Here is a 24,117-nt window from a genome sequence, read left to right as displayed (position 1 = left end):
TCAGTGTTCAAGCATTTTATTAAATCAGATAGGAATCTGCATTGTTGCACATACCAGCTTGTATACAATTATAAGGGCATTATCACTTGTTTACAAAGATATAGCTGGGCAGTAGATTGGCAAGTCTAATAAGCCATCTTTAGCCCAGTAAAATTTCAGGAACATTCAAAGACGAAACACAGTAAAGGTCATGCAAGTTCTAGAATAGTGAATCATGACAGCTCACTCATGTTATCCTTTACCATCAAAATGCACATATCTATAACCAGAAAAAATCTGAAGACTAGCAGGTTGTCACTAGTCAGATATACATTTCATTCAGGAATATTAAGACTCTTACCACTTACTGGCTTGTTTGATTGGAAATAACTCAACCCTAACCACAGAAGAGTTTTTTGAGATTTACTGCTGTAAAATGTATGCCCATTATTCATATTATGCCTTGAAGTCACTGAGCTTTTATTAAACTATGAAAAAGCATGATACTCAAACCAGGAATCCCAGCTATGACCTTTTTACTTAGCTACCCTAAATATTGGTTCAAGATAAAACACTGTGAAGACTAAATAGACTGAGTAGTGAAACAACTCAGTGAGGCTGTAATAATCTAGATCTATTCTTACTTAAGTAAGTGACACTAAGTTTAAGAACCTTGAGCCTCTGTGGACTTTTTCTTAGGTGACAGTGTTAAACAGCCCTATGACAGCTGATTATCATGATGATTGAGTAGAAAACAGTCTTTATTCATGTAGCCTCAGACTTATTTGTTCACATCTACATTTAACTTATGACCACCATATACTAACGGGTAGGTAGGCAGACATAATCAAAGACCCTCTTGCAAGCTTCAGCTCCCCATACGCTTCACTCCCCCCACCCCCCAACTTCCTATACAAGTTTCCCCTGCTTTAAGCTAAAAGGTCAGTTCTGGATTCAAACTTGTATGAACTAAGTTTATAGGAGATAACATGCATATAGGGAATAAAGTTAAATTCATTTGTCAATAGCAAACATTATAAATGTATGCCACTATCCCGCTAAACAGAAGACCAGAGAAACCACAAATATAACAAAATACCACGTCAGGTTTAAAAACAACCTTTGAATCAACAAAAAAATATCCTGAAGTAATTTTATTTTACTGTGGTTGAATTTACCCACCAAATGTTTAATGACCACAAAATGTTTCTATAACTAAAAGAGAGAATTAGAGGGAGCTGGAAATACATGTTAGATACTAACGATCTTCAAGCTTTGAAGATGTCATTGCATGAAGAAAATTATGGGAAACACTGTTCCCGATAATTATGTACACCCTTAGTGTAACATATGGAGATCACTGTCTCCGATATAGACACTGTGGTAGGCAAAAACTACCTTGTTCTTTATACATTATGGAAGACACTGCTCCCGATAATGTGAGTTAGGTTTGACAAAGGTACTGGAAATTTTGCAAAATTTGAATTAAAGTTACACCTTGGATAAAATGAGCTGTAAAATTTTGCACATGAGTACTGTCTTGGCCTTTAAGTGACATTAATTTATAATGTAGGGAAAACTACCGTTTTTATCTACTTGCCTAAATAGAAGTCTAATTTGATTAGCAACCCCTAATTAAATTTGATTCTTCTCTAATACTTAGCTTTAAAATTTTATTTAGCTTGAGGCTGTTTTCTAAACCCTCAAATATTGCCCATAAATGCAAAACTTCCAGTATCTGTTGGGTTTTGTTAGCAGATGCTGCTTTTATTTTTTAAAAAAAACGACAGTATAACTGTCATAATTATGGAAGGCACTGCTTCCGATAATTATCTTCTATAAAAAAAACACCATTTATAGTGAACTCTGTCACTGATAAATAAACAATAAATATCTCAGTGCCAAAACAACAGAAAGCTTTTCCAAAAAATTAACACTTTGGCCAAAATTTGGCAGTGTGTTAAAGTCTGACAAACTGAGTTTGAGATTAAACAGCTAAAACTGGTTCTTTCAAAACACTGCGGAAAAAAACAACAAAAAAGCTAAACAAAGGCTTATGGGGGAGAGGACAGAAGAAAAGAAAATATACTAGGTCTTTGGCTTCTGGTCTCCTCTTTTCATAAATGATCATGAGGTTAACACATTAAGGCCTTACTCCTGTGATAAACAGTTGAACCTTATTTTATCCAGCTTAAGGACCTCTATTTCAGACCTCATTGGCAAGAAAAGTCCCATCGCTTCTGAAAGTTAACTGTTTCATTCAGGGATGAGGAAACCAGCTAAATCCTTAAACAAGGCATATTTCTCATTTGGAGGATAAGGTCTTACAACCTGATATCTCCTTATCCAGCATCAAATGACGGAGGATCACACTAAGCTACCACTTTTAACCTTCAGCAGATATCACCTCCTTCCTCCCACTCAAAAGATACCAGTTCATGTCCTTAAAATTTAGAGCAATAGTTCATATAACTGGTTCTGACATTTTCATAACTATAACAGGAAAGAGGCAGTTACCATTGCAAAGCACTTACAATTCTAGAGAAAAAGTTCTATCATGAACATTTTTAAGTGGTTATTCACTTTAACTTGAAGTGCAGGTACCTACCCTGTATTAAAAGCTGTTGCCTAAAGACATCTAGTAGTACCAAGATGATTGGGTAGAATTTTAACAATATTAGGTTTTGTAGCCTTACTGAAAATTTAGCACAATCAGCACAAATCTAGAAACCACATTACCTAGCTAAGTTTTGGGTATCGCATTTAAAACTCATTGTCAATGTTCCAAATGTCACCAGCTAGGGCATTTGCAGCTCCCTGAATAGTCCAAGTTGCTAGAGCCAACTGGTTTTTAAACAGCGTTTGATTAAAAGCACTGTTATTTTTCTGACGCAGCTTCAAGTGCTCTAGTAAAGCGGACAGAGTATGAGAGCCAGAGCCCCAGAAGATATGTCGGAAAGGAGAATCTCTTGGAGATACATAGGGCGAGAGGAAGTGGTATTCCACCTACAAAAACAAAACATACAAGAGAGCTTACAGTGTTATGACTTTTGCTGTGAGATAAGGACCTTACATAGTAAAACCACACTGTCATTCTCCTGCTTCAAATGTTAAAATTTCCTTGAATTTAAGAATGTTGAGAACCAGGCTAACTAATCTTCTAACGTTAAAACTGTAAAGCAAACTGTCAATTACTTTGTAAAAATGAACTCTAATTGTATTGGTTTTCTGTTGTTGTTGGGAGAAAATGTATGGAAGGTTTACAACAAGTTTCTACTTTAATGAGTCTTCTAATTCTTCCGAGGAGACTAGGATAAAAGCAGTTAAGGTCTGGATCGGACAATAGAAATACAGAGGAAATGACAGCTAAAAATCAGTAATGATCTCTTAAGAATGTTTTTAAAGCCTAAAATAATTAATACTAGGTCAGATGTCTATTTTACTAATAGTTAGGATATGCTGGTTTTAGATTTTATAAGAGTTAAAATCTCTGAATTCTAAAGCAGCAAAGGATTCTAGACTCTTAGAATTATTATTCTTTTTAGAAATTCAAGATTTACCATGTAAAATTTAACATGTTTTAGTTCCTCTTTTTCGAAGAGTTTACTTACTTTCATAATACGGTCATTGATTCCCCTCATGACAAATCTGTCTGTTCTCTCGGCATTCTTATAATCTGTTGTTAATTTGGAAGTAGCCCGAAAAAAGTCTCCACGAGCAGAATACAGCCACTGTAGACTCAGACCCATCTCCTGAAGCAGAAAGACATTGCATTCACTATCAGATGTTCTTCTAAGAATGTTATTCTATATACCTTTCTAATGTAGGTGTAGCAAATGAGATTCTGATAAAAGGGGGTGACTCACAGGTAAGCACAAGACTCAGAGAAAGCTAGACTTAAGCACCTTGTACAGGAAGTTCTAAGCTCTATAAACTACAGCAATACACTCATATTTAAGCCCAACAAATACCACAATTATTCTTACTCTCATAAGAAAACCATCCTTGTCAAGAAATTTAACAACCTACTTAGTCAAAGTATAAAATCCTGGTAGTATATTGTTTCCAGTTCAATTTCTCTATAGGAGAACACAAAGCATTTCGGTTCAACGAACTTCAGAATCTAGTTATTACCATCTGTTAAATCCCATTTTCTGATCAGTTAGTCTCAAATTTTAAGAAAACCATAATAATTAAGATTTGGTTATTAGTTGGAAACCATTTCTGATTTTATTAAATGTTTGTATACTAGATACACAGGATCACCACTAAATAAGATTATAACTCCTAGCCATGTTCACTCTCCATCCATGTCATCTCCAAAAGGCACATGAGGCCAAACTCATAGGTTCGAAGTCAGTGGTTAGGACCTTTATAGTCTCTGAGTCCCACCTCTTCATGGGGTTGCTTGGAATATATGAACAAAAGCAAACAGTTCAGTTCTGAAATACTTGCTGTGGTTTATACAGCTCTATAACCCATAACCTCCCAACTTCCCGGATTTCAAATGAGTTACAGATTCCAAGCAAAAGTATACCTCAGTTCACTTTAAAATGTACTTTGGTTACCAACTATGCCCCTCCCCAGGAACAACTAAACATCATTCTTCAAACTGCTTAATACTTCAGCAATTAAGAACCTGATTTTATTAAGTGCTCACCTTTATGTCTGCTCTGAATTGGTTCATATCTCTCACAAATGAAAATATCTCATCATTATACATCTCATAGTTCAGGTTTAATTCAGCCTCATGGGTAAGTTTAATGATGAGCTGACCAGCCACTTCTGCTGCCGCACGTGCCATTTTGTCCAACTGAGGAATTTCCCGATACAGTACCTGATAGGTATCCATGCTAGTACCTAAATAAGGATAATCTGTGTCCTGGAAAACAAAGCCAGGTTACTGTATTCAGGTGGGTACAAGAGTAGAAGCCTCACATTAGTTTCACTATCAAGCTAATAATAGTAACCGCAATTCTTCCCTTGCTTCTAATTAATATATTCCTATTCCCAATTTTATCTCTTATCCACTATACTTTAAGAAGACACCACTTTTGCTACTTTCTTCTAGGTTCTATATAATCCCTGGTCTATCACATCAGATACCCTGAATAGATTTCAGCCTTGTTCTTTTCTCTCTGAAAAGTTTAATGAGGAAGGAGAACATGCATGAAATGTACTTTCAATATAAAGTGTTACTCTTAGACTAACATTTACCTTCTTCTAAATCATGCAGCACTTGACCCAGTCAGACATTACCTTCCTAACAAAAATGTCTGGTGCGTTAACAAGAACCCTCTACCTTCATTAGACACCTTTAGTTGTCTATTGACTATTTCTTCAGCTCTACTTCCTACCACTGTCCATTGCAGCAATCTCACTGACAATCCTTTGGTTTGACCTCAATTCTTTCACTTTCAGACTGTACATTTTTGTATTATCTGTACCTCTGAACCAGAACTGCTAGGTTTTTGCCATCTAAGAAGTCATTAAGAAGTTTTTAAAAATCATGACTTTCGAAGGTCAACAGACATCATCATTTCCTCAACCATAGGACATGACAAGCAGTTCTTCTTAATGTTCTAGAGATCATGACCAGCTATTCCAATATAACAACTCATACTGCTGCTCTAGCAGGTTGAGGGAATTCTAGCAATGTTGATCTCCAAATCCAGATCTTTCATCACTCCCTCACTTCATACTTTTCCCTTCCTAGTCCCAAGCTAAAACACCCAGTGATAAGAAGTCTAGTAAGGACCTGGCCTCTACTGGATCAAAAATGTGATGCCACAGTTAACAGTTTCCACCCTGACCTCGTATGCTATTTCTAGGATCTCTTCAACCCCTGGAGGAGCCCACTATAGAGCTGGTTTTCCAACTCTAGCACTTTAACACCAAAGTCTTCATCATTCTGTTCACTCTGCCTAACTTTCAGTGCCTTTTAATGGTATACCAAGCCAATCTTGTTTTTCAACTTGGTCAGTTCAAAGTTCTGTCTCATAACAATCTTACATCTGTTTGGGTTTTTGTGCTTTTACTGATAATCCTTGCTTTAAGAGACTAACATCTCTGGACAAACACCTAGGACAGTATTTCAACAGGTATCAAGAACAGCACTGTCCAGCAGAACTGTCTGTTTGATGGAAGTACTTTATATTTACACTGTCCAGTAGGTAACCTTGTTATTAAAACTCATACTTAATTCAAGTTTTAGCAAATAAAATCAAATGCAAATTAAGCTAACTGATAACAATTCTATGTTAAGATCCATAAGGTAGCATGCAGTAACTGAATGTATGTAATTTCTTAAAACATTTTAAACACTGTAGAAGCTTGGTCTCAAAATTGATGAAAGAAGATTTAAGATTTAATGCTTTAGAATTCCTCAGACTTACCTCACAAAAACGGAAAGAAACTGCTGGGATTCCAGAATATGCAAGGAAAGGGAAAGCAGCATTATCAAAAGAAAGTTTCTCCCTGCAAGGAAAGCAAGAATGTGTATTTTAGAAAGTTTTCTAAAGAACAGACTTTGCAACCATACGACGCTACCCCTAACCCCAAAAAAGTCTTAAATCAAATCTTTCTAGGTATAGGTAAACTCACTTCAAGATTACATTTACCTAACACAGTAGGGTCCTACTAGGTGATTCTGCTTTTCTATTAACTGTTCATTCATTTTTCTCAACTTACACTTTGCTGATCCAGTTGCTATCCTGATACAGAGACTGCCCAGTAACAGGATGCTTCACCTATAAAATAAGAAATTAATTTATCATCTAAAATGAACCTTTCTGAAATGTTTCTCTCTATAAAAATTGATAAAAATTAAATTTTTATTATGCTTTCTTGAAAAAAATTTAAGACAATTAAAATAATCTCAAATATCTGAAGTTATTCCTACTAGGTTTGTGCTGTTAGTTCCCCTAGCTAAGGTGAGAAAAAAATGTCCTACTCAACATTTTAAAGGTGGTTTAACCACAATTTTAAAAACCCTCTTTAGCCTTCATGATATGCCTACCTCATTTCTGGTTTCTTCCTTCTAGCACATTTTATACTACTGCCTTGTTGGAGACCCTACATTAATCCTTAGTTTCCCATAGGATCAAAAGTAAGTTCTTCAACCCTGGTTTCCTTACAGCTTTAATCATTCCATTATATAGCCTCTAATCGCATTAAGCAAAACTCGTTCCTTGCTCATTCAAAACTATGGTCGTTCACATGGCTGTCTTTATTCAATGCACATTTCATCTGTCCTTATTTAAGTCTTAGGCACATGAACTTAGTGCAAGTTCATTTACACCTTCCTTAACATCCTGACTCTATAGACAACCCCCTGTGGGTGCCTGCAGTACAGCTTAGGCCTCATGGAATTCTGCTATGTATTCCTAAATAGACTATATATTGTTTGAGATTAGAGCCCTTCACATAACACTTCCCTCATCTCACATGGTTCAATAGGCTGGGAGAAAATATGCCAAGAGCATGACTTAAATAATGCTGCTATAAAATTTATTCTAAATTCCTGTTATTGGTTACTTATAATAGTTTAAAATATCAATCTGGATATTTTCACCTTATGTAAATTAGACAAAAAATTAAGTTATACATTTTCATAATTAGGTATATACTCACATTTTGCATCACTTTCTCAAGAAGTGAATACAACAGTGGGCTGGCAGAAACCTTGAAGTTGCTGGTACCTGAAAAGAAGATTATTTTAATATTACCCCTTCTCCAGTTAAGCAATTTTTCACACTGCTACTTCTACAACTGAATTGATCTAGGAAGACAACCTAGATCAGTGGCATAAGAAACAACTATCCTCTTAGGAGTCAAAGTTCTTTAGTGACTGCTAACCTTAATTTGATTCAACCAAACCTCATACTCCTTGCATACTTTAATGTTAATGATTTGTTTTATGGTGCCTTTTTGGTTCATTCATGTTAAAGCAGTCATCTGCTAGCTATGGTAAGCCTGATATACATTTTGCTGCATAGGTAAAATGGCAATAATGACAAATCTAATAAAAGATTTCATTTAATTGTAGCTCCTTTTTTCTTCCCAATGGAGACATTTCGCTATTCTCAGTGCATCCGGCAGCTATATCTGCACTTTTAAAAACATCCAAACTCTTTTAAAAGTTTAATCATCTGGCATTTCTATCTTATGCCACAATCTAGAAAGATGTGAATTCGTCTCTAGAAGTACCATTCAACATGATATGGTTTAGTTCTTTCCGGTCTAAAACATAGTCCAGACTAGTGGCTCTCAAACTTTAGTGCATCTAAATCACATGGAATGCTTGTTAAAACACAGTTTGCTGGACCTGTGCTCCAATTTGACCCAAAAGGTCTGGGACAAGGCCTGAAACCTGTCCATTCTATAATTTAATGGACTGTGAAGAGACAGCTAAGTCAATCTTTTGATCTGGGTTTGGCCAATGTAAATTGTAAAAAACAAGTGATGTTTTAGAAAGCTTCTTCTGATGTTCTATAAGTAATTTACCTGAATTCATAGATAGTTAATGGAAGAAATACTTACCAAGAATAGCATTATCCAGATTAATGTAAGTGAAAGCCTTTGAATGCAAGGAGGAAAGGTACCCCTAGAAGAGAAAGGGACATATTAATGTACTAATCTGCATTAATCTAATTATCATATAGAATAGCTGTTACTAGGGGTTTCTTTTTAAATTTGGTTTCTACTGAGACTAAATATACAAAGGCAAAAAATGATATAATCCAATCTAAGAGAGCATGGTTTCTGGAGGACAAAAGCCAATATAAGTTTGGGTCCCATTCTGGGTATAGATGATACCTCTAGCCATTCAGTGGCACCAACAGCTCCAAAATCTCCAGCACTCCAGCTGGCAAAGACAATGCTTCTGCTGGGTTTAAATCCATCTAAAAAGACAACAAAATAGTTTTATCTTGGGAAAAGTTATAGGTAGACAGTTGACTTAAGAGAAAATCAGAAACTTCCAATTCAAGGCAATAGATTCAGAAATAGTTCTTTTCCTTTTGAGGCCCCGGGTAGAAACAAAAAAAGGAGCAGGAATTTAAAAAGTAATCTATATGATCACATCCTAAGGAAATAAGTGTCAAATAATCATTTTGCACATATCAAATTAATATAATATTGTATGTCAACTATACTTATTAGAAACCAGCTTACTGGAAGTCACTTTTTTCAACTCCATTTTTTGGGTCTGTTAACTTCTGGACCAAGAGGTACTTGAAATCAAAGTGTACCTTCTTGTAGAACAATTTGCTTAGAAGTAAGTCACTTAAAACACTAGATTACTTTAAAAACAATTGTTATTAAATAGAATAAAAATTCATAAGTTTAAGTTTTAAGAAAGAGTTTTCAGAGAATTGAAAACTAGTGACAGCTCCTTTGGGGGCTATATGTGCCTCCATCCCTCTACTTTTCTGGAGTATGTATTTTTCTGCATCAATGTACTTTTCTATAAAGTTAAACACTATGACCTACTCTATGAACCAAAGATTTAAGAATGTGATGCAGGTTTGCATGTGTGTATGTGGGTGTAGAGAAGTGGTACATACCATGGGAGAAAGGCTGGAAAGTAAGCCTTTATATATTTCTGATATATAAATATATTCTATATCATATTTATAAATATATCAAATTATACATTATAATTTTATAACAAAACTATAGAACTCAGCACAGAGGTATACCACTACTTACTTTGAAATAGATTGCTTAGGGACCATGTTAGATATGCCATATCATTCTGAGTAGGTCAAACTAAGAATTAGGGCCCAATATAACACTTTCCAGTGTTTCAAAAGAAATTGATGATTCCCAATGCAATGAAGACACTGCACGGAAAGCTGTTTCAAAGTTAAAAGTAGTGATATAGTATACAGCATAGGGAATATAGTCAATATTGTAATAATTTTCTATGGTGACAGATGGTTATTAGACTTATCATGGTAATCATTTCGTAAGGTATATAAATGTCAAATCACCATGTTGTACAACTGAAACTAATATAATTTTGTATATCAACTACACTTCAATAAAAAAAGTCGAAGGCAGATATAACAAAGGACACCCTGCTTTGTACTTGAGAACTCAGAGTCTAGCATGAGTAACATAGGCAAAAGTGAGCAAAGTATATTCTAACATTTAGAACTAAATGTAGCACATAGCTGAATATTCAAGTTCCCAAAGTTTGCACTCTTTACCTTTTAAGACCATATCGGAGAATATCTGGGCAAGTTCCAATAGGAGAGCTGTTCCCACACTGGACTTTGCAGCTCCAGGACCCCAGGCATCCCTCTGAGCCCCTACTACAATATAGTGATCTTAAAAAATAAAAATAAAAATTATACAATCAGCTCTTAAACTGTTTTCTAATATCAAAGTTTAGAAAAAGCACATTAGTAGAAGGGTAAAAATGTAGTATATGTATTAAGGATAAGAAAGCCTTACTTCAGATCTGACTTAGTTAGGACTTTGGGGATCAAAAATTCACATGACAATATAATAAGCAACTGAAGTCCAAAGGCTTTCTGTACTACATTATATGACTATTTGACTGCATTTAGATAGATTTTACCCATTCCAGGAATCAGCAAACTACATATTCATTATGGCTGTTTTCATGCTACAAGGCCAGAATTAAATAATTGCAACAGAGACTGTATGGCCCATAAACTGCCCTCTTAAGTAGAAATTTGCTTACTGCTGGCCTACTCAATAATTTAAAGCGATTTTCTAGTCACAATGGTCAGTTTTTGACAAGGTACTTTCCTAGAGTCTTATTACCTCCCAATGAAACTGACACATAAACGGTTCTCTTTAGGACAGACAAGATTTAGCATTTCATGAAACCAAGCCAAGCCAGCCTTCCTGCACTCCCTCTTCTAGCCACATCCTTAAGATGAGCAAGGAAAACAGAAATATAGAAATAGATAACAAATGCAGGGTCTTTACCTGGTTCTTCAAAGCCTTTAATAACACCAAAGACATTTAAAATTCTTATCTCTTTCAGTTCATTGGTCACAGTGAGCTTCACATTATTGTTCTGTGAAGTTACCAGCCTACATGAAGAATCTGTTTTCCAAGTAGAAGGACAGTCTTCTTCCATATTTCTAGAAGTAGAAAACAGATCAGCATTCTGAGTTGTTACCTTCTCCAAGTTTACAAAATCAGTCCTCCTTAAAGTCCACTAAAATTCTAGGTTGAAAGAACATAAAGAGAACACACAAAATTTATTCCCTAGTGGCTATCCATTTGTATCTTATTCTGATCCGAAGGCAGCCATTTATTTGAAAACCATGAGTTACTTTCTCATTTAACCAATGTTTTAAAAGAATTTCTCTACCTTCCTCTTCTGATGAGTGCCTTTCTGCCAGAAATATAGCTATTGTTTAATTTGAAATAAATACCAAGACGAATTCAGAACAAAGTTCTTATATAAAAGTCTATTAATATATTCTCATGTTTCCTAACTCCACTACAGAGATAGTATACAGGCTTATCTCAAGTTATAAAAGAATAGTCATGTTGCTGGTAGTTAGATATCATCCCCTAATTCCTCAAATATCATTCAAACAGTAACTGCTCTAAAGTGGCTTACGTAAATACAGTTGACCCTTGCAACATGGGCTTGAACTACACGGGTCCACGTATACACAGATTTCTAAAATAAATGTGTACATTAATGTAGATGTTTTTACTATAGCTTTATTGTATGACTATAGTATACTCTATATAATACATATGCATATAACATACAAAGTACGTTAACCGATGGTTTACATTATTGGTAAGGCTTCTGGTCAACAGTAGGCTATGTAGTTAAGTGTTTGAGGAGTCAAAAGTTATACATGGATTTTCAACTGTGCAAAGGGGTTGGCACTTCTAACTCCTGCATTGTTCAAGAATCAACTGTATGTCAAAACATTATTACCCACCACTACACAATGGTAAGGGGGGCTGGCTTCACAGGATAGGTGGTGGAAAGAATAACCTGATTCTAAGTTTGGTATGAGTCAATGAGAATGGCCTATTACAAATGCCTCTTAGACCTAAGACAGCATTATTAAGAGTCACACAGTATTTTACAAAGTCCTTACATATAGATGCTCTTCATTTGAGACCTGGTAGCACCGTATTAGGTAGAATATATTTTAGTTATCCAATTAAGTCAAAGAAGCATGATCAGTGGCATTAGAGTAACTTGCTCTATGTCACACAGCAATAAATGCTCACATACGTATCTGAAACTAGATCTACATCCTGTACCTACACCAGGTGGGAAACATGTCCAGATCTAGATAAAAATTAATGATATACACTCTAATCACACAGGATTGTTTTGGGGACACTAATACACTAAGGGTATCCAGAAGGACTAATCATGACTATAAAGCATCTGGAAACTATAATGAGAATTGAGGATATTCAATCTATAGATAAAAAAACTTGAATCGTTCTACTGCTAAACAGAAAATCCAGAACTAATGGATGTTACAAGGAATAAAATTTTAGCTCAACATGAATTCTAACAGATTTTCTCCAATAACTGAATGGGTTGCCACAGGCAACAGAGTGGTTTATCATAGGAAGTATTCAAGCAGATGCCACGCCAGGTATATTACACAAGGAAATCACTAGGTGAACTGAACAAGGACTCCTTGAGTTTATAAATCTAATGTCTATTATTAATATCGCTTTATGGAGGAAAAGTTTCATTAACAACTATCCATCCCCAAAATGTTCCAAATGTGGAAAATTATAGCCAATTGTTTTAAGACTTTTTCAAATCAACGCAAACAGATCATTCCTCCCAAAACATAAAACCTCACCCTGCAAGACAGTTTTCAAATAACTTACTGAAACAGCTGTTCTGCACAGGCTCTGGAAATTGTTTGGACAGGTATATTAGGCAATCCTGATGATTGAGATGGTGGAAACTGAGTGTGATTGAAGGAAGGGAATCCAGGTGTATAAGGGTCACCTGTACCCAGATGAGCCTAATAAAACAAAAGAGTAATTAGCTCTACTAGGTACCTATTCAAGTTTCCCTAAAATATTCAGATTCAGTATGAGGCTATAGCCCAAGCTTAGTTCAACATCTTAAAAGTCTGAGTGGCTCTACAATATGATTCTTGTTTTTATATGACATATAACAAATCCTCAGTTCAAGGCACTACGGTAGTCCCTCCTTAACCTTGGGGAGTATGTTCCAAGAACCTCAGTGGATGTCTGAAACTGCAGATAGTACCAAACTCTATATATACTATGCTTTTCCTATACATACATATACTTTATGGCTTCCTCTTTGGCATATCAGAATTGCCAACATCGCTACTCTTACGGTTCGGGACCATCATTAAGTGAAATAAGGCTTACTTGAATGTAAGCACTGTGACACCATGATAGTTGATCCCGTATATGAGATGGCTATTAGGTGACCAATGGGTGGGTAGTGTATTCAACGTTGATATACTGACAAAGGGATGATTCACATCCCAGGCTAGACAGTGTGGAATGACTCAAGATTTCATCATGCTACTCAGGACAGTGCACAATTTAAAACATGAATTATTTATTTCTGGAATTTTCCATTTAATATTTTCAGACCAGTTGGTCACAGAAAACTGAAAGCAAAATTGCGGATAAGCGGGAAACTACTATACTGATAGACTGCTTTCGGCAATAAGTAATAATGAGGTCTCAAAGTCATGTAAGCTATCTTTTTCTCTTCCTGCTAAAACTCTCCCAGAAAAAAAAAAGAGTATTTAAAGAAGGCATAGTTCTATTTCTACTAATGTATATGAAATCTAGCAATAATTTGGAGAACCCCCAAACTCATTTACTCAAGAAATAAGAACTCACATGTCCAAAGACTGGAACCTCTGCATCAACAATGGGAAATTTAGTACGGTCCATGTAAATCAAGACACCAATTGCATTTAAACTTTCAGCATTTTTAACCTAAAGAAAAACATATAAAGCTCAGAAAATGAAGATCTAACCATATAAAATTAGAAGGATATATACTGAACTTTATGCTAAAGGACAAAAGGTTAGAGAGAACTACACTGATACTCAAATGTTTTAAATAGCTTTTATGTTTAGAAAAAATATATGCCTTAAAACTCATTAAGGAGAGTTTAAAAGATGAGAAATAATAAAAACCCACCCAAGACAAACACTATCTTTTGCTATGTTCCACTCTAGTCCCTTGTCTAGGTTTGACTTTTAACTTCCCTTTTTATAAAACAGTTATAACTGTATTCTATATATATATAAAACTTGGTTACATAGACAATTTAAACTGCTTTCACTTAAGCATTTTTGATTAGCTCATTTTCACTAAAAGACAATGGCTGCAAAATACTCCAAGTAGCTATGTCATAGTTTTGAAGTATCCTGTAACTTTAGAAAATGGAAACTTACTTGATTTTTTGAGCACTTTAATAAATAAAATTATATTATCAGGTTTGAGGGGTTAAGACTGCTGGTTTTCAGAATGTAAGAAAATGAACAATGCCATTTAACTTAAGAATGATATGATACCAATGTATTTGATAACTCATACTCACCTTTTCAGCAAAAGTGATTTTCCCTGCTCTAACGATCACTAAAGATCCATTCACAGGAGAGGTTAAATCCTCAAAGTCTTTTTTAGTGCCAAAATTAGCATGGATCAGTTTACCCTAGAATAAAGACATTAGATTGAATGAGCATCATGGTATTAGAACAGCTGCAGAGTTTGAGATGGAACAGTTTTACAGATTAAACCCAAGAGAGGGTAAAAACAGGCCAAGGACTAGAAAGGATATATGAGAGTTCAAAGTCAAAAGTGGTCAGGGTTATTAGGAGTGAAGTCAAGATTTCTGGCTTATATTCATGTCTTTCATTATCCCATGCTGTCTTTAATCTACATTGATCTATTTACATTAGTAATTTACATTGCTTCGATAATCTTGAGGGAAGAGAAAAGATAACAGGATATGTTAAACAAGAGACATACACCAATATAAATACTGTAAGGCCAGCCATGGCAGCACCGATTACATAATATTCCCAAACTTGAACCTCAGACAATTGAGAACATATATAGGAATAGGTCTCAACTGAAAGTTCTGATAATAAAGTTGTCCAAAAATTGTCTATTACAATAAAGTGACTTACACAGATCAACTTTTAGATGTTTATATAAGCTGTCATCATAATGTTCCTATACACTATTAGAGTTTAGATGTACAATTATAAACTGACATTAACAACCAAATATCTAAATATAGAAAGCATGAAGGAAAACTAAAACCCTCAATTCTTTTAACAGAATAATCTACACACCTACAAACTCCTGGCTTGTAGCTAGCCAGGGAAAGTGATAGAGCACAAGTAACCAAGACGACAATATAACTATAAAACTTCATCTCACTCAGAAGATCCATGGGATAGACCCCTGACATACAAATATGTGGCTTTTAACCTGGAAAACCTAGACAGAACTATTCTATTTAGCTGTTTTTTAATTTCTGTAGTAATTTGGCCACATTTGCCTAAATTTTATAAGCTCAAACATTAAAGAATCAAGCTAAGGCTAGATTCCACCTAAGATGGTTATTGATATGTCCCCACATAAGCGGTAATCTAATATATGCATTCATTCAGCAAATACTACCATGTGTCAAACGCTGTCCAAGGCTCTGTGACATAGCAGTAGATGAAACAAACCCCTACCCCTTTGTGTAGCTTACATTCCAGTTGTGGAATCAAATGAATAATGTCAGGTGCCATAAGTACTACGAAGAAAAATAAAGCAGGATAAGGGGAAGTGATCAGAGAAAGGATATTTTTGATAAGATAATCTAGGAAGCCTTCCCTAAGGAGGTAATGTTAGAGAAGAGACTTACACAAAGTGAGGAAACAAGCCATGCTGATATATAGGGAAAGTGGTCCAGGCAAAAGGAAAGGAGAGTTTTATAAAGGCCTTGAGGTGAGAGTGTGCTTGAATTTGAGTGTTTGAGGAACAGTAGGGAGATTGGAGTGAGCAGTAAGATTACTTAGTACCTTGCCAAACAAGATGAGGACTTGGGGTTTTATTTTCACCATGGCATAGGAGGGTTGAAGACAAGTATATGACATGATCAGTTACATTTTACAAGCAAATTTACACGATCACTCCTAAGAACAGTAAAGACAATGAGTTTTTGAGCTATTCAACAGGGAAAAAAGTCATGTACTATTTTGCCTTACTTACAGTAACTGTTGTAGCCTTACTATATGCCACGTAACCCACAGGATTCTCCACCAGATATACCATTTCACCGTTCGTACGCACTATGGTCACTGAGTTTCGAGTACTGTTAAAAAGATTAAGTTAAAATGAAGTTAAAACTACTATTGGACCAAAAACTTAAATGGCTTTAATACACTTAGCGTTTGGCTTGCATTCTTTGAAAATCTTTTGTTATATTTATCACACCTAAAAATAGCTACTTCTATAAGATAAGTTCACCATCTTTCAACATACCTGCCTTTGACCTGAATCTTAACAAAATGTTCATCGTGCCAGACTTTGCTGAGTTGACGTTTACGGAATTGATCTTCAAGGTAAAAAGCAAGGCTTTCATCTTTTTGAGATCCAGCTTCACGAGGGACAAAAGTATTTTCATTCAGACGCCTGGAGGAAAAAGTGTCACAGTGAAATGAACTAAAGTTTAATTCAAAATAAACATTAAACTCGAATATCGAGCAAATTGGTTATTTTTTTTAATTGAGGCAACACTGGTTAATAACATTACATAAGTTTCAGGTGTACACCATTATAATTTGATATCTGTATGCACTACAGTGTACTCATAACCAAAAGTCTAGTTTCTGACAAGCAAATTGTTTTAAAAGCTAACTCAATGCCACCCATCAGAGTTAACATAAATTAACTGTGACCTAAAACTTCTAGATTGACCAGATAGATACAAACATAGAAGAAAAAAAATTGCGTCCAATATCTGAAGAAATTTATGACTTGTCCCAATATATCTGCTTAGGGTAGTTTTAGGAAAATGAGCAGCTTCCAGGAGAGCTGTTGTAAGCAAAATGAGATAGTATTACTGTTGGTAAACTCAAACTTCAACTTTCACATACTGTGAAACACTGCGAATCCCCTGGAAGCAAAACTGCTTATTATTCTTATCTCCTATGGCTCTGTGTAAATATACAGAGCATATTAGTTATTGATCTTTTTTGGGGGGTCGGGGAGTAGACTATACTTTCACTTCATCCATAATGCCTGGTGTACAGTATACACAAAAGTATTCACTAGATGGAGTAAAAATGCCAAGATTTCTAATTTAAGACCAAAAGAACTATTATACCACTGAAACTATAGGAAGTTAGCAATAGGTAAAAGATGATTTTGTTCTCTATACAGAGTTAGATATGTGTCTAAGGAAGATCTTAAAAATCTAAGGATAGAAACCTTAAGGACACTTCTTAGGGTATGGATTAATGAATAAGAACCAGAAAGCAAAGAATACTGGAGACATAACAAGTTGGATAGACAAGTTAGTGCTGACCTAGAGGATGAAGAAGGCTACTGATGGCCCTGAGGAGAGCAGCAGAGCTCAACATGACTTACAAGGGATTAAGATGAAACTTCAGAGAAGAAAATCTGACAGCAAGCAACAAGCTACAGAGAACCAGATGACAGAAAGATCAAGGACCTGTGAATTTTTTTCCAAAAAAGGAGTCTCCACAAAAGTACTAACTTTTTCCCCTATCAACGTAGTTTGAATTCTGTACTGACTCCTTATCTCTAACTAAACACAGGAAGTCTCCTCTACCCTAAAAAGCCTTTCCTCCAGACTATCACTTTTGTTTTGTTTCACTGCACCTAATAATACTCAGCATCATCTATTTAGGTATCGAGGTTGAACTTGTGAAGTAGCTCAAGATTACCTGATTGTGTTGCTGAAGTCTGCAGCATTCAGTTTCTCTGACAACATTGCTTTGAGGTCTGTCCAAAATAAGCGGGAAGGTACTTCAGGAAAGTACTCTTCTATTTCGGAAGATTCTGTTCCCTCTATCTTTGGAGGTTCTGTTTCCCTGCATTCACCTTTTGGTTCTACGCGTTTACAATAGCCCAAGTAGCCAACCATAAATCCTAAGGATAAAAAATTTCACAGCTGAATTCACAGAATTTCATTTATAATCTATTCCTATATTAATTGTTAATATTTTCAACTAAGTCTTGAAAATATTGATTTTAAACCCATTTTAAGCAGTTTGAAAGAAAATATACCAGTCTCTCAACTTACGTGGTATTTTTCATGCGAGTTTTTTAATACATAGTAAATATCCCCCCCACCCCGTTTATGTGGACTTTTAATATGTAGTTTCCATTTACGCAGTCTCCTTTTACATGGTTCTTTCTTTTTCATTTCCATTATTGGCAATTACTCTTTCTAAAAAATAGCTTAACTCACAATGTGCAAAGAACTAATACTTACACACAATTGTTAATTGGCAAACAAAAAAGCATAAGTGACTACTGATGTTTTTCAGGATTGCTTTTACAAATGTTTTGCTGTAGAAGCTGAAAATTATATGAAAGAAAAATGTCTTCCTTTTAAAATACTTTTACTTCTAGATAATGCGCCTGGTCATCCACAATTTAAAACATCCAAATAAAAAAGTTGTATATTTGCCACCAAATACGATTTCCTTGATCCAAGCTTTAGTCAAGGCATTATTTCCACCTTTAAGATTATAGAAATAGAGTTTTAATGATATTTGTAATAAACTTGAAGATAACGAATCACTTATGGTTACAGAAACCTAGAATAAATACACAATTTTAAGTTGTATTGAGAATATTACTTATAGCTTTGAATGATATAAAGCTGTCAACTTTAGATGCTTGCTGGAAAGCACAAAGGCCAGAAGTAGTTGTACCAGGGAATATGGTTCCAACAACTAAAGAGGGATTAACTGGCATTATTAATTTATTAAAGAAATTTCAAGAAGGCTCTGACAATATGCATGATATTGTCATTCAGATAATCCGCATAAATCGAGGGGCGGGTGTAGTGCATATCAGTTTTATGTATTTTAAACCATTCAGTCTAATAAATTAGATAATAACTGTATTTTAAACAGTTACACCTGTTTATTACTGAATTACTAGTTGATCACAAATTAACTGATAATGAATTAAGTCACTTAAAATCTGAAGACCATCCTGCCAATGAATACGGCAGTCACCTGGAACCAGTTTCATTCACCACAGAAAATATTTACAAAGCTCTTCAACTGGCCAAAAAACTGGAAACTGCAATTCTAGATATTGATCCAAATATCCAATGAGCCTTAAAATTTCGAAAAGATTTTAAAAAACGTTGCAGTGAATATTGAAGAACTTATGAAAACTTAGCAAAAGATGGGGTTAGAAAAAGAGCACCCAAAAACATAAACATAAATAATGAAACTGAAGTAGTACTTCCAAATATTTCGAGCGATGAAGACAGTGACTTTGTGCCAATTAAAAAGAGAAGGTTGTTTGCTTCCGATTATAGTACAGACACTGACAGCGAATAAAATTTATTTTGATTCTTCTGAATTTTCATTAGCACTTTTTTTTGTGGAAATAGGTGAAATATTTTCGTGACTTATCTTGGCCTATTTCTTCAGTATTTTTTTTCCATCCTGGTGGACTCTTCTTATGTGGTTTTCTTCCATGTAAAATATGTGCGGAACAGATAATCCACATAAATCGAGGGACGGGTGAAGTGCATATCAGTTTTATGTATTTTAAACCATTCAACCTAATAAACTAGATAATAACTTTATTTTAAACAGTTACATCTTTTCAAAGCATAGGTACCTTCTCTTCCCAGAAGCCCACTTTGAATCTTTAAGCTAAACTTCTATAATACAAATATCCTGTGTATATTTCTGGTATAACATTTATACATTACACTGAAACGATTCATGTGTTTCTCTTCTCCCACCAGGCTAACCTCAAAAATAGGTATAGAATCTTAATCATCGTTTGCTGAGCTAAATTAACAAACTTCCTAAAGTTGGTGACAAGGAACATTTAAGTTTTGAAGGGCCACTCTTACCAATGAAGAAAAAGATGATTACAGCAGTAGTCCCCCAGAAGGTAGATCTAGTAAACCTTTTTGGTTTTGTGACACAGGCATGATTACCCCTCACGTTATTGTCAACATTTTCTTCTTCGTCTACAGCTAGTTTCATCTCCACATGACTGTTATCGCCATCTACTTGCCGAGCCAGACTAAACCGGGTGTATGACAACGGTTCTCCACCAAACTGAGATTTTTAAAAAAGAGAAAGAAAAAGAAGGGAATAGGAACATTTACAAAAAGTTTGGTTAGGTATGATACTTGTTATTGGGCCATTACTATGACTTTCTATATATCCTTAAGGAAAAAGAAGTTCCCCTTTCAAACCAACATTCTTCCCCGTGCCCAGTTTGATTAACGGCAGGTAGGGGCTGGATCACGCTGGCCTTCTTCATCTCATTCACTCAGGGTTTCTGTTATTCATGTCTACTCGTATACATTTCGATCTGTGCTTTCTTTAGTTCATCTATCTACTTGGTGGTCCCCCTCACCACCACACCCCAAAAGCCCTGAAACTTCTTACAAGATTTTCCTTAATTAACTCTGCTCAAGACTAATATATTCTTTTGTGGGATCAGTTACATCTCACGACCTTGAAGTTACACTTCAAATGTAAATGAATACCTATGATAGCTTTGGGTATTATTTCATGCTTACTCGGTAGAAGTCATTTTTATATATTTCATATTCTTCCAAACTGGTGACAGAGAAATATAACTTAAAATAACTTACCAAGTTAGACAATGCTGATCTAGCTTGATCCATCATTCTGAGCTGCCACACAGAAAAGCCTAGTAATAAAATAGAGAATTATTATTATAAGAAAGATGCCATTGTATCAGATTAGTGAAGGCTTTTCATCACCACACTAGATTATTACATATTAAATTCACTTTTAAATGTTTTATCACCTTTCTAGAAAGGGTGTTTAATCAAGATATTTAGTTTACATGACAACTAAATATAGTGTAATCTTTGATTAGATACTGAATTGAGGTGGGGTGGGTGTGGAGACAGGCTCAAGGACATTGTTGGGAGAAATAAGAAATTTGAATATAGATTATATACTGCATAACAGTCTTGTATCAATGTTAGATTTGGGGAGTGTGATAATGGTATTGTGTTTTTTGAGAACACCCTTGTTCTCAGGAAATTAATGGTTAAGAATTCAAGGATGAAATATTGTGATGTCTGTAACTTACTTTCAAATAATTCAGTTTAAATAGGTATGTAAGAAATAAAGCAAATGTGTCAAACTGTTAACTGATGAATCTAGGTGAAGAGTACATGGATATACACATTACTATTATTTCATTTTTTCCTGTAGCTTTGTAGTTTTTCAAAATTAAAAATGTGGAGAAAACTAGTTAGAATATCATCCATAGTAAGTAGATTTAAGTAACTGAATTTGGTAGTCAAAGAAAAGTGGCAAATACAAGACAATAGACTGACATCTGGGGGAAAAAAAAAACACCTCAATCCAAAGTAGATTTAAGACAGGTCATGCTACGTAGACCAGTAACAAAGCATCTCCAAAGAGAAAAGGAGAGAAAAACCCAATCCTTCTGATTAAATGAACAGTTCTTACTTCTGATTAAATGATCTGATAGATAGATGCAAAAAGAATACACAAAAGACAGAGTATGCTGTCTTTTACAAAGAGGCCAATTACCTGAGAGATTAAGTGACTTGTTCAAGGCTGAAAACTGATAATCTAAAAATGAAGGTCAATGAGTTACTTACTGGGTTTGTAGAAACTATGTTCTTGTCTCCAGAAATACTGAGAAATTAATCTTAGCTTTTTTCAAAGCAAAATATATCTCTACAACCAACAAAGAGTCCTATATTAAGTTAAAGTATAGGTATTAACTGAAATCTGAATTTTCTAATTAATTTGGTTTGAGCATATCTAGATGCTTAAAAGTGATATGCTGAGATGTATAAAATGGACATTTATTTCATACTATTTAAGGTCTTTCCTATATGACAAGTACACTTAACAGTACATTTAACACCCACATGGCACAAAGCAAGCTGTGAGATATGCAGATTGTAAAACAAAAGACATTAATAAACTGGAATTAGAAAAGTCTATCATAACCCATTAACAAAAACATTTTTTAATCCCCAAGTTTTAAAGACCAGAATCAATAACCAATATAGATCATATTCTTAGAAACATAGCCTCTTGCCCCATCTGGTACAAAACTCTTATCACTATCACTGCACCTGAACTGTACAAACCCAATCACTGGAGCCAGAACTAGAAGGCCCCACCCTGAGCCAATTTTAATCACCCTTTTCTAGGAAAAAGCAGCTTACGAATTTAATTCTCATCTGAATCAGCCATTCCTCAAGGTTTCTAGTTTTAAATTAATTTAACACTTAAATTATCTAAAGAATTTTTAAAAATGATGAGATTGAGTGTATACAAGTAGGTAGATATTAATAGAACATGTAATTATGATTTTGTATAATTAAAATCTAAGTATATTTTTTTGAGAAAACATGTTATTTCTATCTCAATCCCTAGACACAAAATTAAGACTATAATATAAAAGAAAGAAAGTCAGAGAAAAAAATTATGACCTAGGCAATTCCTATTTTAACCTCACATTTGTGAAGAACATAATAATTCTATGATATCTACAAAAGTTATTCCTGAAGCTTTATACATAACAAAGAAAACAAGCAGCATCTTCATTCTCATTCAGCTTTCTGAAAACACTGCCAAACTGGAAGGTCAAGACCACTTGAAGTCACTGCAGTCTATTAGAGCAATGCTCATTGGAGAGAGCATACAGAAGGCACATACACAGAGCTTAACAATACAGTACGGCCTTTTGACCATATTACTAATTTCCTGAAGGTGCAAGCCGATTCCAATCCAAATAGCCTTTATTCAGCCTCTAGAGTCTAAGACAACAGCTTTCATAAAGAAGTCTTATTCCCATGGTCTCCCATCTTATAGTGAGGAGAGCCTAGCAATCCGAATATTCTTAATGCGTTTCCAGAACCTGAGCTGTTCAGTCGGCCTCTCTTGTGAAAATTGAGAACTCACACACAAGGCCAACAAGTAGCCTGAGGCAAGAAGATCAGGTTATACCAGAGAGTTCAAATGTACAGCTTACAGAAACCCCCCATCTAAATGCCTAGGACACACTCTTATCCGAATCCAGGACAGCTTTGTCCCTTTCAGCAGTAAGGCCTGGCGCGAGCCCCGAGGAAGCGAAGGGCTACGAGCTCAAGGTCACTCACGCACCCCGACAGCCATTCCCTGGGGACACTTCCTATACCAGCCACGTGCTTGCAGTAGAGCGAAATAAGGCAGCAGCGGCGTGGCTTGCCTCACGCAGGGCGGACACCTCGCTTCCGAGCCTGCGGCCTAGGGCTGTCCCACGAGGACCTGCATCTTTTAACGGCGACCTAGTGAGGACAGGGATCGGGGTAGGCTGAGAAGCAGGAAGCAGGGCGCAGAGCGACAGTTGGGAACCCCTCATCTCGCCGTGAGAGCCCTAACAGGGAAACCATTCGCTGCTCGGCGACCGAGACAAACAGGGAGCAGAAAGGACGAGAAGGGAATGGAGACTCCGCACCGTCGCTCCACACCGCGGCACCCGCATCCCGCTCCCATCGCCGCCGTGGCCATTCCCCACCCGCACGCGGGCCGCGCTCCACCTCGCCGGTCCCACCCGGAGGCGCAGCAGCTTCTCTGCGCCCTCTGCGGCTCCGCGAGGCTGCTGGACAGCACCTAGCAGGACCTCACTGAAGACCGCGCGGACCAGCCCTGCACGACGAGGGGGAGGGCAGGAGGGGCGATCATGTCCTAGAAGCAGAACATCACTCACACGGGTGCTTCCCCTGTCCGCCGTTGCCAGAGCCTCCACTCCGAAGCTGACTCCCTTTGAAGAGAAGCCGTCCCCCCCCAGCTGTTTATAGTCTGGCGCCGCCTTCATTCGACCCCCCCCACGGGCTTTGCGTCACTTCCTGCCTC

The 24,117-nt window shown here is 35.9% G+C and overlaps 1 protein-coding gene across 2 annotated transcripts; it reads right to left on the bottom strand.

Annotated features, from left to right (window-relative positions):
- Window positions 1-24,117, bottom strand: TFRC (transferrin receptor). Of its 2 annotated transcripts, none has more exons than XM_011385930.2 (19): window positions 23,972-24,117; window positions 20,856-20,914; window positions 20,100-20,310; window positions 17,935-18,139; window positions 16,508-16,657; window positions 16,235-16,337; window positions 14,565-14,678; window positions 13,855-13,953; window positions 12,850-12,989; window positions 10,945-11,102; window positions 10,194-10,313; window positions 8,797-8,882; window positions 8,521-8,584; window positions 7,612-7,679; window positions 6,670-6,728; window positions 6,375-6,456; window positions 4,640-4,861; window positions 3,591-3,731; window positions 1-2,985 (listed from the first exon to the last, which is right to left on the bottom strand). In XM_011385930.2, the coding sequence occupies exons 2-19, from the start codon at window positions 20,889-20,891 to the stop codon at window positions 2,743-2,745; spliced, it is 2,301 nt and encodes a 766-aa protein (XP_011384232.1). In that variant the 5' UTR covers window positions 20,892-20,914; window positions 23,972-24,117; the 3' UTR covers window positions 1-2,742. The 2 variants fall into 2 exon arrangements, with proteins under 2 accessions (XP_011384232.1, XP_011384233.1); XM_011385931.2 differs by lacking the exon at window positions 23,972-24,117 and adding an exon at window positions 23,386-23,497 and having other exon boundaries at window positions 2,724-2,985.

This window comes from Pteropus vampyrus, unplaced genomic scaffold, assembly GCF_000151845.1.
Source record: "Pteropus vampyrus isolate Shadow unplaced genomic scaffold, Pvam_2.0 Scaffold826, whole genome shotgun sequence".
Lineage (NCBI taxonomy): Eukaryota > Metazoa > Chordata > Mammalia > Chiroptera > Pteropodidae > Pteropus > Pteropus vampyrus.
Note: the sequence above shows the minus strand (reverse complement) of the source record. Positions and strands in the feature narration are given on the sequence as shown.